The sequence below is a fragment of the Moschus berezovskii genome, chromosome 15, assembly GCF_049115385.1.
Source record: "Moschus berezovskii isolate FMDL1 chromosome 15, NW_MosBer_1.0, whole genome shotgun sequence".
Lineage (NCBI taxonomy): Eukaryota > Metazoa > Chordata > Mammalia > Artiodactyla > Moschidae > Moschus > Moschus berezovskii.
The window spans coordinates 48,461,545-48,475,918 of record NC_142474.1 but is presented as its reverse complement, the minus strand read 5'-3'; the positions used below and the strand labels follow the sequence as shown (position 1 = coordinate 48,475,918).

Sequence of the window (14,374 nt, the reverse complement as noted above, 5' to 3'; positions counted from 1 at the left end):
AAGACTCTAAGGACTATCCTCAGGTTAAAACAGCCCTTAGCAGAAGTACCCAAATAAGATCACACACAGGGAGAGACTGGTGAAGGTGAAATCCCAAGATTCTCAAGCTGGACAGGAGAGCAGGGGAAAGACACAGGCATCCCAAAGGATAAGCCACTATTAAACAAGAACCAGGTGTGATATGGACTTCTCATTTGCAACTATGATCAGTTATCAATTTAGAAGTAGCTTCAAGAAATAAAATGTTTAAAGATTCAAGGAAAAATGATTTTAATCTAGCAAAAAGATCATTCTCTATGTATAGAAACAAAATGAAGACATGTTTGAGCATGCAAAGCCTCAGATTCAGTTCAGTCGCTCAGTTGTGTCCGACTCTTTGCAACCCCATGAATCACAGCATGCCAGGCCTCCCTGTCCATCACCAACTCCCGGAGTTCACTCAAACTCATGTCCATCGAGTCGGTGATGCCATCCAGCCATCTCAGTCTCTGTCGTCCCCGTCTCCTCCCACCCCCAATCCTTCCTAGCATCAGACTCTTTTCCAGTGAGTCAACAAAAACCACTCATCAAAAAATAAGTGAATATTTATGTGTACAGAAAAGTAGAACACATAGAGCAAAAAATGCTTTTAAAAAATAAGTAAAATCAACTATCATGTACTGGAAAACTTTCTCACCTGTCAAAAACAGATCAAGTAAAAATTAAAAATACAGAGGGATTCTACTACGTAGTATTATATAATAGAATCTACATAGTATAGCAATGGTAATCTACTGCATCCATTTCTTTAGAACTTGATTTAAAGAGTTCTAAACTAGATCTAAAGAGAAAAATACATTATTTTCAACCAAAAACATCTGCTAGAATTAAAGTATTCTGAGATAACAGGAAAAAAAATCTTAATTTCAAAAGGTCAGTAAAATCAGAATAGCAAAAAGTCAAACAATTTTTAAAATACAGATTTATAAAATTCATTCAGAAATTTCAAAGCATACTTTTAAACATACTTTGGCTTTTAAAAAAAGGAAAATCAAAACTAAAATCACATTTAGGCTTGAATTAAAATGAAATCATTCTGTAACTCTGCATTAAAATCAATGCAATATGAATAAAGCAGCAAAGTTCAGAAAATTTACAGGTCAACCCACTTTACATTACAAAGTAGGACTCAGAAGTTTCCCTACTAGAGAAATTTGATAAGAATTCACAAACAAGACTGTAATGTGTCACCCAATGACAAATACACGTCCAAGATTTGTCTAGATTTGACACCAGAATGTTTTTCCTTCAAAATACAATCAACAGAAATCCCTCTTAAATTCTACTTCTACCACCTTAAGCCAAAATCTAATCACCTCAAATCTACAGTACGACAAGCAGTGCTAACAATACAAGGCTTTATATAACCAAAGGCTGGCAAATGTGCCCCAAATCAGTACACAAAAGGACAACCTCAAAGCCTGATTGTAAGGCTTCCCTGGTGGTCCAGTTGTTAAGTATCTGCCTTGCAATGCAGGGGACACCAGTTCCATTGCTAGTCTGGGAAGATCCCCACATGCCGTGAAGCAACAAAGCCCGTGTGCTGCAGCTACTGAACTCACATGCAGCAACCACTGAAGCCCACGTACCCTAGAGCCTGAGCCAATGTAAGAGAAGTCACCACAACGAGAAACCCAAGAATTCCAACTAGAGAGTAGTCCCTGCTTTCCACAACTACAGAAAGCCCACATGCAGCAAAGATAGACCCAGCAGAGCCAAATATAATTTTTTTAAAAAAAGCTAACTGTACAGTGTGCCCATGAACAAGGACATAATGGGGAAAAGCTGTGAACAAGCATGAGATTCCTGAGCTAACAAAGTCCAACTGAACAACTACCAAATAAGGGCCCCCAGTAGTTCTCCTGCTTTAAAGAGGCCACTTAAGTCTTCCAAACACTATGTAATGAAAATGAAAATCAACTTATATATAAATTAAACAGTAAGTATCAATGTCTGCACTAAAAATAATAGTTTAACATTTAAATACTAAAATGAGTGCTACATTTTAAAACCTGTTCTTCCCAAGAATCAAGAACACCCCAATTCTAAAGTCCGTATTAGGGACTCACCAAACTGATTGTCTAGGAAATAAAACTGGCCCAAATCAAAGAGGAGATTTTGAGGGACCAAGTAACTTGGTCTACTTTTGCAAAATAAGGAACACTGACATTTAAGTTACATTAAAAAGGAACTACCATAATTACACAAAAATACAAAGTCAAGGTTAGTCTTCAGCTTTAGAAAGAATAGCCTTGTGACTTAACCCTTTAACAATATTCCTTATAACTTAAACGTCTCATGATAAACAAAACTTAAATCTCTACACATACAGTATTAAATAAGAAGGCTCTAAAGTCTGAATAAGGAGCTAACAATCAGCAGGGACAAATCATCACAGAAAAGGCTGTAGGACAGCAAAAAACACCACTTCTAACTGCCCATCTTACTGTGTCACATTTCCCTCAGGGCTTCAACAAAGTTTGTATAATCAACCAGCGCCCACTTTATAAAGTTTGAAAAGTCAGAAAACTTTTTCTTCATAAGTGTATTATTAAATGCAGAAATATTCACCATGATCTCATCTGAGCCAAATATTCCAAAATAATATCTTTTACTAGAGTTGCTTTTTGGCTACCAGAAAGGACCAGTTCTGAATACAATACAGTTTAGTCAAAACCCTTCAGAAGATGCCAACACAATGCCATGCTCTTTTGGGCATTCTGTCACGTAACTCAGAAGGAATCATAGATTAAACCAAAAGACTAGCATTATCTAAATACATCAGCCATGCTCATCCTAAGTTTTGTTTAGAACGCAATTACAGTTGATCCTTGACCAACAGAGGTTTGAACTGCATGGGTCAACTTACACATAGATGTCTTTTCAGTAAATGCATTGATAGTACTACACGACCAGAAGTTAGTTTAATCTGAAATGTGGAATCATGGGTAAGGATGATGGACAGTACAAAATTACACACAGAATTGCAATGCCGAGTCGGGGAGGTCTGTTGCCATCCCAACCCAAAATACTGTTCAAGGGTCAATCCTACTCCTAAGGGTCAATTTCAAGAAAACTGTTTGCTAACACCTGAAGTCAACTTGAGTATACCAACTTGGGTGAAGGCTTTACTTTCCAAATAGACAAAAACCAAATCAAGTTTAGCGCTGAACTGTCTCAGGAAAGCCTGATGGCATGGGAATGTGAGCAGTAGGGGGGAGACATGACGTGCCAAAGACATTTCATCTGAAGAAATAGCAGTGTCTTCTGATACTACCCAAATGGATCCTACTGGTCTGTCGAGCTGCCAATACTGGTAAGAAACTCTAGTGGCCACACCAGTTCTACTCTAGGGCGTTATCTACCACATTAGATGCCACAGGATGCTAACTTCACAATTTAATGTGTAACTGCATACAAATGATACTATTATCTGTGACTCAGACAGAAGGTGAGAGAAGAAAATTCTTTGAAACTCAAGAAAGCAGGGTATGATTTGGCAAACAACCACCCTACTTATAGAGTCCTAACGATAAAATTCACATTCCTTAGTATCTTATTTTCTCCGAGGATCCTCCTCTTGTGTGTACTCTCCCTACATCTGCAGTTGGTAAATATTGAAATTAAACCAGTTGTTTTTAAAACTTCAGTTTTCTATGCTCCATCCTCCTCCACTGCTCTGATTCACGGTAATTCAGATGGACTCAGGAAATTGCAGCTTTAAAAGCTTCCCAGGTGACTTGAACAGACAGCCCAATTTGGGGTAATCACAATAAATGTGTGTTTAGGTTTCCCCTTCCATCAATCCTAAAAATCTCTCAACTGCAGAGTCCTGGGTACAAGCAGGGAGCAAGTCAGCAGAGACCTTGCAGGCCCCTTCATGCAGCTCTCACTGACCAGGTTCCTCAACTGGCAAGTGAAGTATCTAGGATGCTCCTTCCTAAGGAAGAAGTAATGAAAGAGTAGCTTGAGGCCTGGGGATGCTGATCTGACTGACACCAACTCCTAATTAGTCACAGGAATAAGAAGAAACCTCATAACTGACTATGTCTGAACACTCAAACGCTTTACAAGTGTTTTAGATACCATAATTTTCATTCAACCCCACAACAATGCTCAGGGAATGGACACAAAAACACACATTAATAGGCCTAAAGTCACCACCCCACTACAAGTATCAGCACCTGGCCTCAAACAACTCTTAACCTCAAACAACTCTTAACTGAATAATGGCTTCACCCACTGGTTAAGGATGAAAGGTAAATATGCACACTCTCTGAGCACTAACTAAAAGTTCACCTCATCAGGCCCCTCAGACTGATACTGCCAATACCAAGTATTGAATCCATTGAGAAAATATACTAGAGACAAGCCAAATAAAACCATAAAATGTAACCATTTTTAATAGAAACTCTACAAAGGCTACGTATAGAATTCTTCTGGTATTTTATAGCACAAGAAGGAGTCCTATGAAAACTGATAGGATTTGAGGCAATGTCATTTTCCCTCCTCTGCATTTCCTGGTTTTACTATAATAAATTTGTACTAACAAAGAAAAATTTTAGTACAAGCAGCACTATACAGTCCAAGGGCCCATTAACTCCAACCTTGCCTGGCATAAACATCCTATTTCAGAAATCAAGCGGATAAAAATTTTTAGAAAAACAGGAATATGTGTGAAGCTAAATCTGTCAACAGAGTGATCATATTCTCCAGAACTCTGCTGTCCAATTCAGTAGTCACTAACCACATGTGGCAAGTAGGCACAGGAAATGTAGCTGGTCCCAACTGAAATATGCTATAAGTGCAAAACAACAGATTTCAAAGACTGCAAAAAAATAGGATTGTAAAAAAATCTTTAGTTTTTAAAATATCAAGTACGTGCTGAAATGAATATTTTATATACATTACATTATATAAAATATACTAAAACTCACTTCACTTTTACTTCAACATGGCTACCAGAAACCTCCACAGGTACTTGCCTTTGTGGCTCACATTTTATCTCCACTGGGCAGTGTGCTCTAGCACCCTGTTACTCATGTGCAGCCTGCAACACGGGCAACATCTGGGATCTCGTTAAAAAGGCAGAGCCTTGGGCCCCACCCTAGATTGACAAACTAAATCATGCATTTCAGCAAGATCCCCAGATGTTTCATATACACATACAAGTTTGAGACTGTTCCAGAAAACCGCAATTTCATTTCCTTAAATCGTAATGACAAACCCAGTATTCTTTCATCAACCCATTTCCTAAAATGCTCCATTAGTGTGGAGCACTGTTCTAGGCAACTGGGATATTAGGGGATAAAAATCATTAAGAAACTCACTCCCTATTCTGGTGGAGTCTGTTGTAGAGAACAAGCAACTGTCAGTTCTGCTATAACACTTTTTTTTTTTTTTTTGGAAAATCAAGTTTGTTTGACTCCTACTGATTTATCAGGAAACTATCTGAGCATAACACAAATTTCCCACTTACCTACAAACAATTTCATCTGCTGAGAAACACCAGCTGCACCCAGCTGACCAAGCTACAATACGCATTCACAGGATAGACACACACCTCAAATATCTGCCAGTTACCCCAGTTCTTCCAGTTAGGAGTCATATCCACCCACAGTTGGTTACAATTTTCAGAAAGTTACTTCAGATAACCTTCCTTCCATCATTTCACAATAACTCACAAACTGCAACCTTTCCATAAGCTAATTTCAGGTCATTAGCAAACTAAAATATTAACTATATTGTTAGTTTACCCCTTAACCATTTAACAAAGTTATATCAAGATATCTATAAAGTTCCTCTTTTAACATGTCATTGACAATGTTTTTGAATACTGTGCCCCTATCACATTTTCCCTATAAATCCCAGGGTGCAATTTTGCACAGCATGGTAACTTTCAGTAACATGTGTTGTTAACAGAATGAAATAAATAACATCAGGTCACTTTAAGTACAAGGAAGGAACAAAGCAGCAGACAGGACAGAGGATGATAGGGAGCTGTTTTGAGTCATCAGAAGGGTAAGCAGGCCTCTGGGAGAGGGGGTGCTGAAGCTGACACCCTACTGGAATGGGATCGCATCAGGTGGACATACAGAAACATGAGCATCCCAGAAACAAGGAGTGGAACTCTTAAGACCAGAACAAACTTCCTGAGGGCCAATGCGGACAGAGCAGCACAAACACCCAGACACCAGATTTTACAGAGCCTACTACAGGCGTTGGTAAGTAACGGTCAAGGGACGGTCTTGAGCATGAGTGATGTAAGCTGACTGGCATTTTATCTGGACCACTCTGGCTATGCGTTGTGAATAACAGTATGAAGCAAAAAGGATGCGGGACACCATTCAAAAGGTTCTTGAAGAGTCCAGGTAAGAGAAGGAGAGAATAGCAATTTTAAGTATATACCACAGTTCAACTTAGGATCTGTTGGCCTTACAGATCTGTTGTTGCTTCTGTGTGGAAGCAACAGGCATGCAGAGTGGAAAGCACACTTCTAATTGTGAATTCTGCTCTCTTCCCTGGCTAGTGATATACCCTGAGGAAGGGGTGGCAGCAGCAGGGAGACGGACTTCCCAGTCAGTCACCTAATTAGAAGGGTTAACAACTCCTACACTTACAGCCAATTCTGCTTTTCACTCTCAGTACAGTAGAAAGTTACATGAGATATTCAACACTTTATTATAAAGCAGGCTCCGTGTTAGGTAATTTTGTCCCAACTGCAGGCTCATGTAAGTGTTCTCAGAACATTTAAGGTAGGTTAGGTGTATTAAATGCATTCCCAACTTATGGTATTTTCAACTTTTGATGGGTTTTTTGAGATGTAACAAAGTGGTTATAGTTGGACTACAACTGTAAGGTAGAGATAAGGTTTTACATATAGCAAAAACACTTTCTTTCTACTTTCAATAGCTAATAGTAGACTACATAATTGGATTATATGTTCATCATAAAACAGGAATAATCCTCATCAGCCTAATTCAAAGGGCTGTGAGACCGGATATATAAGGGCTTTCAAAATTATGATGCATCAAATAAATCATAAAAGGAGACTCTTTGTAGGATATATTTTCAAGCCCTAAAAAACTGGTTTTGAAATGACTGACAAACAACTCCAGTACTTAGTATAAGGTCCCAGAAGCAGAGTCCAGGTGAAGATACCCCAGCTCACTGCTAAGCTCCACTCTTTTCAGCACCGTAACAAAATGATTCACAACTTAACCCAAACCATTCTGCACAAAGAATAAGACGAAAAGAGGCTTGACAAAAGACCATCTAAAATACGTATTTTCCATGAATTATGAACCCCAGATCCTAAGTATGTTCACCAAGAACTTTAAATACATCTTGCACAACAGAATCAGTTCAATTAATACTGCCTTAGACAATCTGCTCCAGTCTTCTTGCCTGGAAAATCCCAAGGACAGAGGAGCCTGGCAGGCTACAGGCCATGAGGTGGCAAAGAGGTGGACACAACAGAGCAACTTCACTTTCTTTCTTAAAAAATCTTAAAGTAAACCATACTAAAATATTTGACTGTGAATTGAAATCCATTACATCATAATAACCACCTCTTTAAGAATACCAAAAATGGGTTGCCATGCCCTCCTCCAGGGGATCTTCCTAACCCAGGGTTTGAACCCATGTCTCTCATGTCTCCTGCATAGGCAGGTAGGGTCTTTACCACCAATGCCATCTGGGAAGCCCGTTTTTAGACAAATCTTACTACTGGTTCCTTTCACACAAGTAAATATTCCCTCATCCATAACTATAAAACAGGGATACTATCTGTTCTACCTACTTTCCAAGGTCAATGCAAGGATCAAATGAGACTGTTCAGTTTTACAGTACTTTCTAACATTACAAATGCAAAGCATATTTCATTCTATCTCAGCATAAAGTTATTCAAAGAACCACAAAACTCATACTACACAGTTATCAGTCTATTTAATGTGAGAATACTAAAATATTACTAAATTATATTTTAAAAACTATAAAAACAAGTATCCCCAAATACTTCCTACTGAATAACAATTCCTTCAAATGTTACAGTTTTGAAACTGGATTAAATTTCCCAATTTATCCAAATATGGGTAAATGACCAAAAGAAAAAGGGTACTTTCATTATGCAGTGAAAAACTTTAAAAAAAAATTTAGAAATGTAAGCACTAAGGCAATTTTTCCTTTGTACTCAAAAATATTTGAATACTAACTTAAAAAGCTATAGAAAATCACTTAATTCCCACAATTCAGGGAACCAATAAAGAATAATTTTTTTCAATTAACCAACTGAGTGAGCTAAGCTATCTCCCCCTAAAAGATGTTTCTAACAGTTAATTCTTAGAGGGAAGATAAGAAAAATGGGACAACCCCCAAGAGGCCGAACTTTTGTGGAACAGCTTTACATAATTCCCATAAAGCTACCCTTCAATTCCTAAACTCACTGGTACTAGCATCATCCTGAAAGTTACTTGGTAAAATTATCATTTGAACTAGTCAAGAAAAACATACTTTAATGAAATGGAAAGAGCTTAAAAATTCCATTAAGTACAAATTCAACCTAAGCTATAAAGAAATCAAATGACTGTACGTTGTTAGATTCTTGCTTTTGGTTTAATTTTAAGCAAAAGATTATATTTTGCAGGCTGATCACAATATATGTAAAAATAATTTTCCACCAAGTAATGAACATTTTAGGTAATGTTATGTCACAAAATTTCCCTTAGTTACAATAAATAATCTAAACTCCCTTTCATAAATCCTAAAAATCTTTATTCCTTGAACTATACAAACTTAGTTGGAATAAATCCTTTTTAAACTGCAGACTTCAATCTTCTGCAGGGAGTGACAATCCTACTTTCTGATTTCTTACTGTATTAGTATGTCTTAAAGTCTTTTTATATATTACTCTAAATTGGCACTTTAAGGAAATCTAAGGTGACATGAAGAACTGAAAAAAACTGATGTGGACAGATGCCAGTAAAGCCCAACGGGGCAGTGTGGGGTAGGGCAGCGAGTATATAGACGCTTGAGTTAGACATTTATTAAAATCATTAGATTTTTAAAAATCCTAAAATAAAAATCAATTTTATATTAGTTCAGTAATATAGTAACCTGTTCTTATATTGTTACTCACACATGCTAAGTGCACAGAGAATCCAGCCAACTTGCACTTGACTTTGAATAATGGTTTTGACCTTTACATGAAAATTTATCTACATATACAATTTAGTTAATAAAGATAAAAATATCAGGGAATACAAACACCTATAATGAAATTACACATATTCACTTTAAAATGTTAGTTTCAAACTCTCATTGTTAAGGAAAAATCAACTGGAGTCAAAGTATAATGACTTAAATATCCAAGAATTGATTGAGGGAAGAATCACCACTTCACATCTTTAAAACACAGAATTAACATCAAAGATGCTCTCTGCACTCAAGAATACAGATCTCATTTTATAGTATTTGTTATTATTCCTCCGTGGTGTAAAGTAATATGGCAGCCAAGTATATGAGAAATAATATAGACCAGGGATGAAGTTAGTATTAGTTAAAAGGCTCCAGAGGAAGACAAGCAAATAGCTAAAAAGCAAATCGGAAAAGGGGCTTAACTTAGCAAATGACTAGATCAGAAAGTTTCTTACAAATGGAACTAAAGAAACATCAGCAAGCAGATGCAAATAAAAAGGAAACTAAAAGCCAACAAGAGGAAGGAAAATGAAAATCAAAATGAAGGAAGGGAAAAAAAAAAAGAATACAGAAAAAGCAAGCAGCTAAAACAAGTAGTTCTCCAGAGTCAGAGTTTTTAGCAACAGCTTCAAGGACAGGACATCTCAGCATTACTTCCAGGCACACCACACAACTGCTGACACACAGTGGACACCCAATGTTTGCTCAATAATTAAGCCAACAAAATGTTCTTGCGAGTATTTCAACTGTAAAAGAACTTAATCAGACACAGTTCACTGTAAATGCATGAAAGCACTTACAGAAGTCAAGTTTCCTCGAGTACCTAAAATGACCCTTTTCTGGATTTGGGGGCAGATGACAAATTAACCAGATCATACTCACTGAAAGAGAACCTGGGATACTTATTACCTTTAAAGAGATGAGGTGCCATATCCTATTTAGTCACAATCACCAACATTTTAAAGACAAAGTACAATATACCAACAGTACTGCCTTCTAAGATCTAACATTTGAAATGAAATCCACTCTAAGAGAGTGACTGGTAATAGAATCTCAGGCTAAACGTAACACTACACAAAACTTACCCCCAAGGTTAAAAATATTAACTTTGCCCCCAAAATTCTAACACTTATTAACCAAATCCACGTGCCATTATTTACAAATATAAGTTTATATGCATAAGTAGCATACAGCTATGCTTTATTTAACAGAGAACTATACTCCCCTCCCATTCAATAACCATCCAAATATTCCATCTCCATGCAATCTTTTTTTTTTCCATGCAATCTTCTGACCACTATTAACTTCCTCAACCCAGCAATTATATACAGAGGAGGCCAATGTTTTCCAATATCTCATTACACTGAATATAGCTGATTTCTATCCAAGGAGGCAAAAAGAGAACCAGAAGAAGCAGGATTTGAAGACAGTTGAAAATCAGACAGAAAGCCATGAGGGACTCTGAGTTTCCTTATAAGCTTATAAAAGCACAATCAAAATGGTGTATTTATTTCAAACACATTATCTATTATGCAACTTAAGATCTTATAGCATGAATAATAAAAATGTTAAATTGACAGCGAAACTGGTTTGTCCCTCAATGAATGCCATATGTAGACAGGAAATCTGATTATTTTGGTAAATTTTGGATACATTAAATCTGAAAACATTTATCTTCAGCCTCCTACCACAAAGAACTTGAGGCAAAGTAATAGCTGAAGAGTAAAACCACTAAAGTGAACTTTTAAAAAGGTGAGTATCTGAGTAGATATAGAAGTTACATTAATAAGACCCTGGAAAATATGAAAAATAGTATTTTTCTTAAAAAAAAAAAAAACTAACAAAAACTTCCTGTATCACAAATGACTTTGTTAACCCATGAACTGTCTAAACTTCTAAATTTTTAAATTCATACTTTACCACAAGAACACACAATTGAACTCCTCAAAAAATAAATTCAAGTGGAAACAAAGATCTGAAAATTAACCAAGCCAAACTGCAATCTTGGAAAAATTGAAAAGGTGAAAGTGCCTTTCTTGGAGAAATGTCCTGCATGTCACTCACCATTAATAAAGCACTGGTAGGCTACATTTATAAATGCATCCTCTAATTATCACCCACTGGGGTCCAGCATCTTATGTCTACATAATTTGTTTAGGAATCAAAATATTCTGATGACATAACCATTTAGTAACACTTGCAAGCTGGAAATATGACTAAAACTTTTTGTCTTATATAGAATTATTATTAATAAATGTTAAATTTCAATAAAAAGCTACTCACCACCATCCCTCTCTCTAACTCTGTGAATATGCACATTTTTGGCCTTACTGTGACCTGTGCTGTCACTGTATTTGTTTTCAGGACTATCAGATCTCCGCAACATTTTGTTTGGTGGTGAAGGATCTGCGGCGTCTCGCATTTTTTCATGTCTGTGATCACCACTACTGGGGTGACTCTTCGATGAATACTTAAGTGCCTGTAAAACATCACCCCCCCAAAATAAAAAAGAAATCAAACTTTTAATTTCGTAAGTTAGTTCTATCATAAAATGTGCTATATTAACTACACTCAGTTTTATGAATTTGTATCTGTAAAATTAAAATTTCCTTTTAAAATTCTGCCTTTTAAGTTATTCACGTAAGACCTAAACACGAATTATTGTAAGGCTCCTCACACATAACAAAATTTTTTTTTAAAAAAAAAAACCTTCCATTAATCATCTTATAAACACAAAAAAATCAAAACACTTTGGCAGATTAACTCAAGCTTTTCTGGAGTTAAAAAGTTTAATCTTAAGTATTCACTGAGTACTACTGTAATGTTTTTGCTCTGCAACTATGCTAGACACAAATACAAATAACCATAAACACGTTTCTTCAATCTGACCCAAAAAAAGCATCAGAATTCAGAGAATTCTCATCAGAATTTCTCCAATTCTTGGATTCAAATAAGTAAGGCATTTCAGATCGAGCTTAACTACTCTTGCAGGCATGGGAAACAATTTTAAGGTATAGAAATGTTGGCTCTTATTTCTGACCTGTCCTAATGGAACTTCCTCAAAAAACATTTAACATATTTAAGACAACCATGATATAGCTGTCTTTTTAAATGCATAATTAGCTATGTTTTAGACTGTGATTCAACAGTTGACCTATCCAAATGTAATACACAATGTTTTACCCGTCAAAGAACCTAGATTTTTTTAACTGGAACTTTAACTCATGCTACCCAGAAACACAACTGTTAGCTTGGAAACCCGTTCTCTTATCGTTTAAGTGGTCAGATGCGAGAAGTATTTACTTCTAGGGTCACCCCAGAGTTACAAATTAATGAATTTCCCTCCCTCGGAAAACAGAGGCCAACTCTTTCAAAAAAAATTTTACAATGTTACACGAAGCTGCCACAAAAAGAGAACTATGTACCTAGAACTCCTTTCATGAGAATGAATTACCCAAGTACTCAAAGATCTCAATTTCTACAGAAACAAAAGCGCCATTTTTCACTAGTTAAGGCAATTAAGTGCACCGAAAACAAACTGGGAAGGGGTAATGGTTCACAACACATTTAAAGAGTTGCAAACACATTAGTGGCTTCTTCCCTGCCCTTCCGTCTAATTCTGATACCTCTGCGTTAACTTTTAGTTCCCCCAAAACAACAAATGAAGGTGATTCCAGAGTTACTGAACACTTCGCCCTACCGAGTCCCGCACACCCGAATAACCGAGTCAGGTCCTTCCTGGACGAGAATCAATTTTTATTCCCTTCCCCCCACCCACCCCCGCAAAAAGAACTTGAACTTCCTCCCGTCACCTGTCAAAATAAGCCCCCACCCCTCGCCGGCGAGCGCCCCGGGAGGCGGGCGCAGGGTTTCCGGCCCCGCCAAGCGGGTTTCGCGTCTGTGGCCCCGAAGGGCCTGCAGCGACCTGAGAAGCCTGCGCTCGAGTAGCGGCTCCTCCCTCCCCCGCCGGCCCCGCCAGCCCCGCAGCCCGCGCCCGCCCCGTGGTACCTGGTAAGGCTGCGCGTCCCCCCGCCGGTCGTGACAGCTGGAAAACAGAAGAAAAGGACACCTGAGGCCGGAGAACGGGCCCCCGCGCGGAGCCCGCAGAAACCCCCCCCCCGCCCCGAATCCCAGCGGCGCTCCGGCCCCCGGCAGCCCGCCCTCCCGCCGCGCGCACACGCTCTCGCTCTCACACCCGCTCACACGCACTCACACGGGCTCCCGCCGGCGAGAGGCCGCCGCCGCCGCCCGCGGCCGTCCACCCCCGACGGACCCCCTCCCCACGCCCGCCGCCGCCCGCGCGGCCGCTCCCCCTCCCGGCCGCTCCGGATCAGGGTTAACAACAAAAATGGCGGCGCGGCCGGCCCAGATGAGGAGGAGCGCCCCCCCGCCGCCCGCCCCGCCGCCTCGAAACGAAAAGACGATTTACCCATCACTGAGCCTCTGCTGTTTCCTCGCATACATTACCATCAATGCCCGGCCTGTGAGCGTGTGTCGGGGAGGGGGGAGCGGCCGCGGGAGACGGCGGCGGCGGCGGCGGGCGGGCGCGCAGGCGGCGGGCGGCGCAGGCCCGGCGCGCCCTCGGCGACGCTCAGCACCTCCCCGTCACTGGCGCCGGCGCTCCCGGGCCATCTCCTCCGTCCGCACCACGCTCACGCTCAGCTCAGGCTGGGCAGCGGCGAACCGGGGGGTGGCGGGGAGGGGGCAACACGACGCGTCCTGCTCGCCCCGCGGACAGCGCGACTGCCTCCTCCGCCTTCTCCTCCTCCCGCTCCGCCGCCTCCTCCCCTCCTCCCCCCGCCGCCGCCGCCGCCGCCTCCGCTGGGTCCTTCGCCGCCTCCTCCTCCTGCCGCCGCCGCCGCTGGTGCCGCCGCTGCCGCTCCACCAACTACATCCGGGCAACTCGGCCGCTGCGGCCTTCGGAAACCCTCGGCAGTTTCCGCCGCGCCCCTCCTCTCCCACCCTCGCGCGCGCCGGAACGCCGCCTTCGGCAAACCTCGGCTCGTCCCGACCCTCCTCTTCCTCCGCGGCCTGGCTCGCCTCCTCGCGACCCGTCCGCTCTTTCCGGTCGCCGCTACCGGTCCGCACGCGCCCGTTCGGCCGCCACCGCTCCGGTTTAGGGGTAGTCGGGCTCGGGGAG

General features: G+C 40.3%; 1 protein-coding gene across 9 annotated transcripts in view; it reads right to left on the bottom strand.

Annotated features, from left to right (window-relative positions):
• WAC (WW domain containing adaptor with coiled-coil) overlaps positions 1-14,364 on the bottom strand; it is an 80,389-nt gene extending 66,025 nt beyond the window's left edge. The window contains exons 1-3 of one of the 9 annotated variants that reach the window (XM_055430090.2): positions 14,231-14,364; positions 13,243-13,279; positions 11,518-11,713 (exon numbers count right to left, since the gene is read on the bottom strand). In XM_055430090.2, coding sequence (XP_055286065.1) covers positions 11,518-11,656 — 139 coding nt within the window. In that variant the 5' untranslated portion in view covers positions 11,657-11,713; positions 13,243-13,279; positions 14,231-14,364. Of the gene's footprint in view, positions 1-11,517; positions 11,733-13,242; positions 13,280-13,447; positions 13,467-13,663; positions 14,063-14,230 lie in introns of those variants that run through there. The other 8 variants (XM_088844047.1, XM_088844046.1, XM_055430083.2 and 5 more) reach the window with 8 other exon arrangements.
• Between the last annotated feature and the right edge of the window lie 10 nt (positions 14,365-14,374).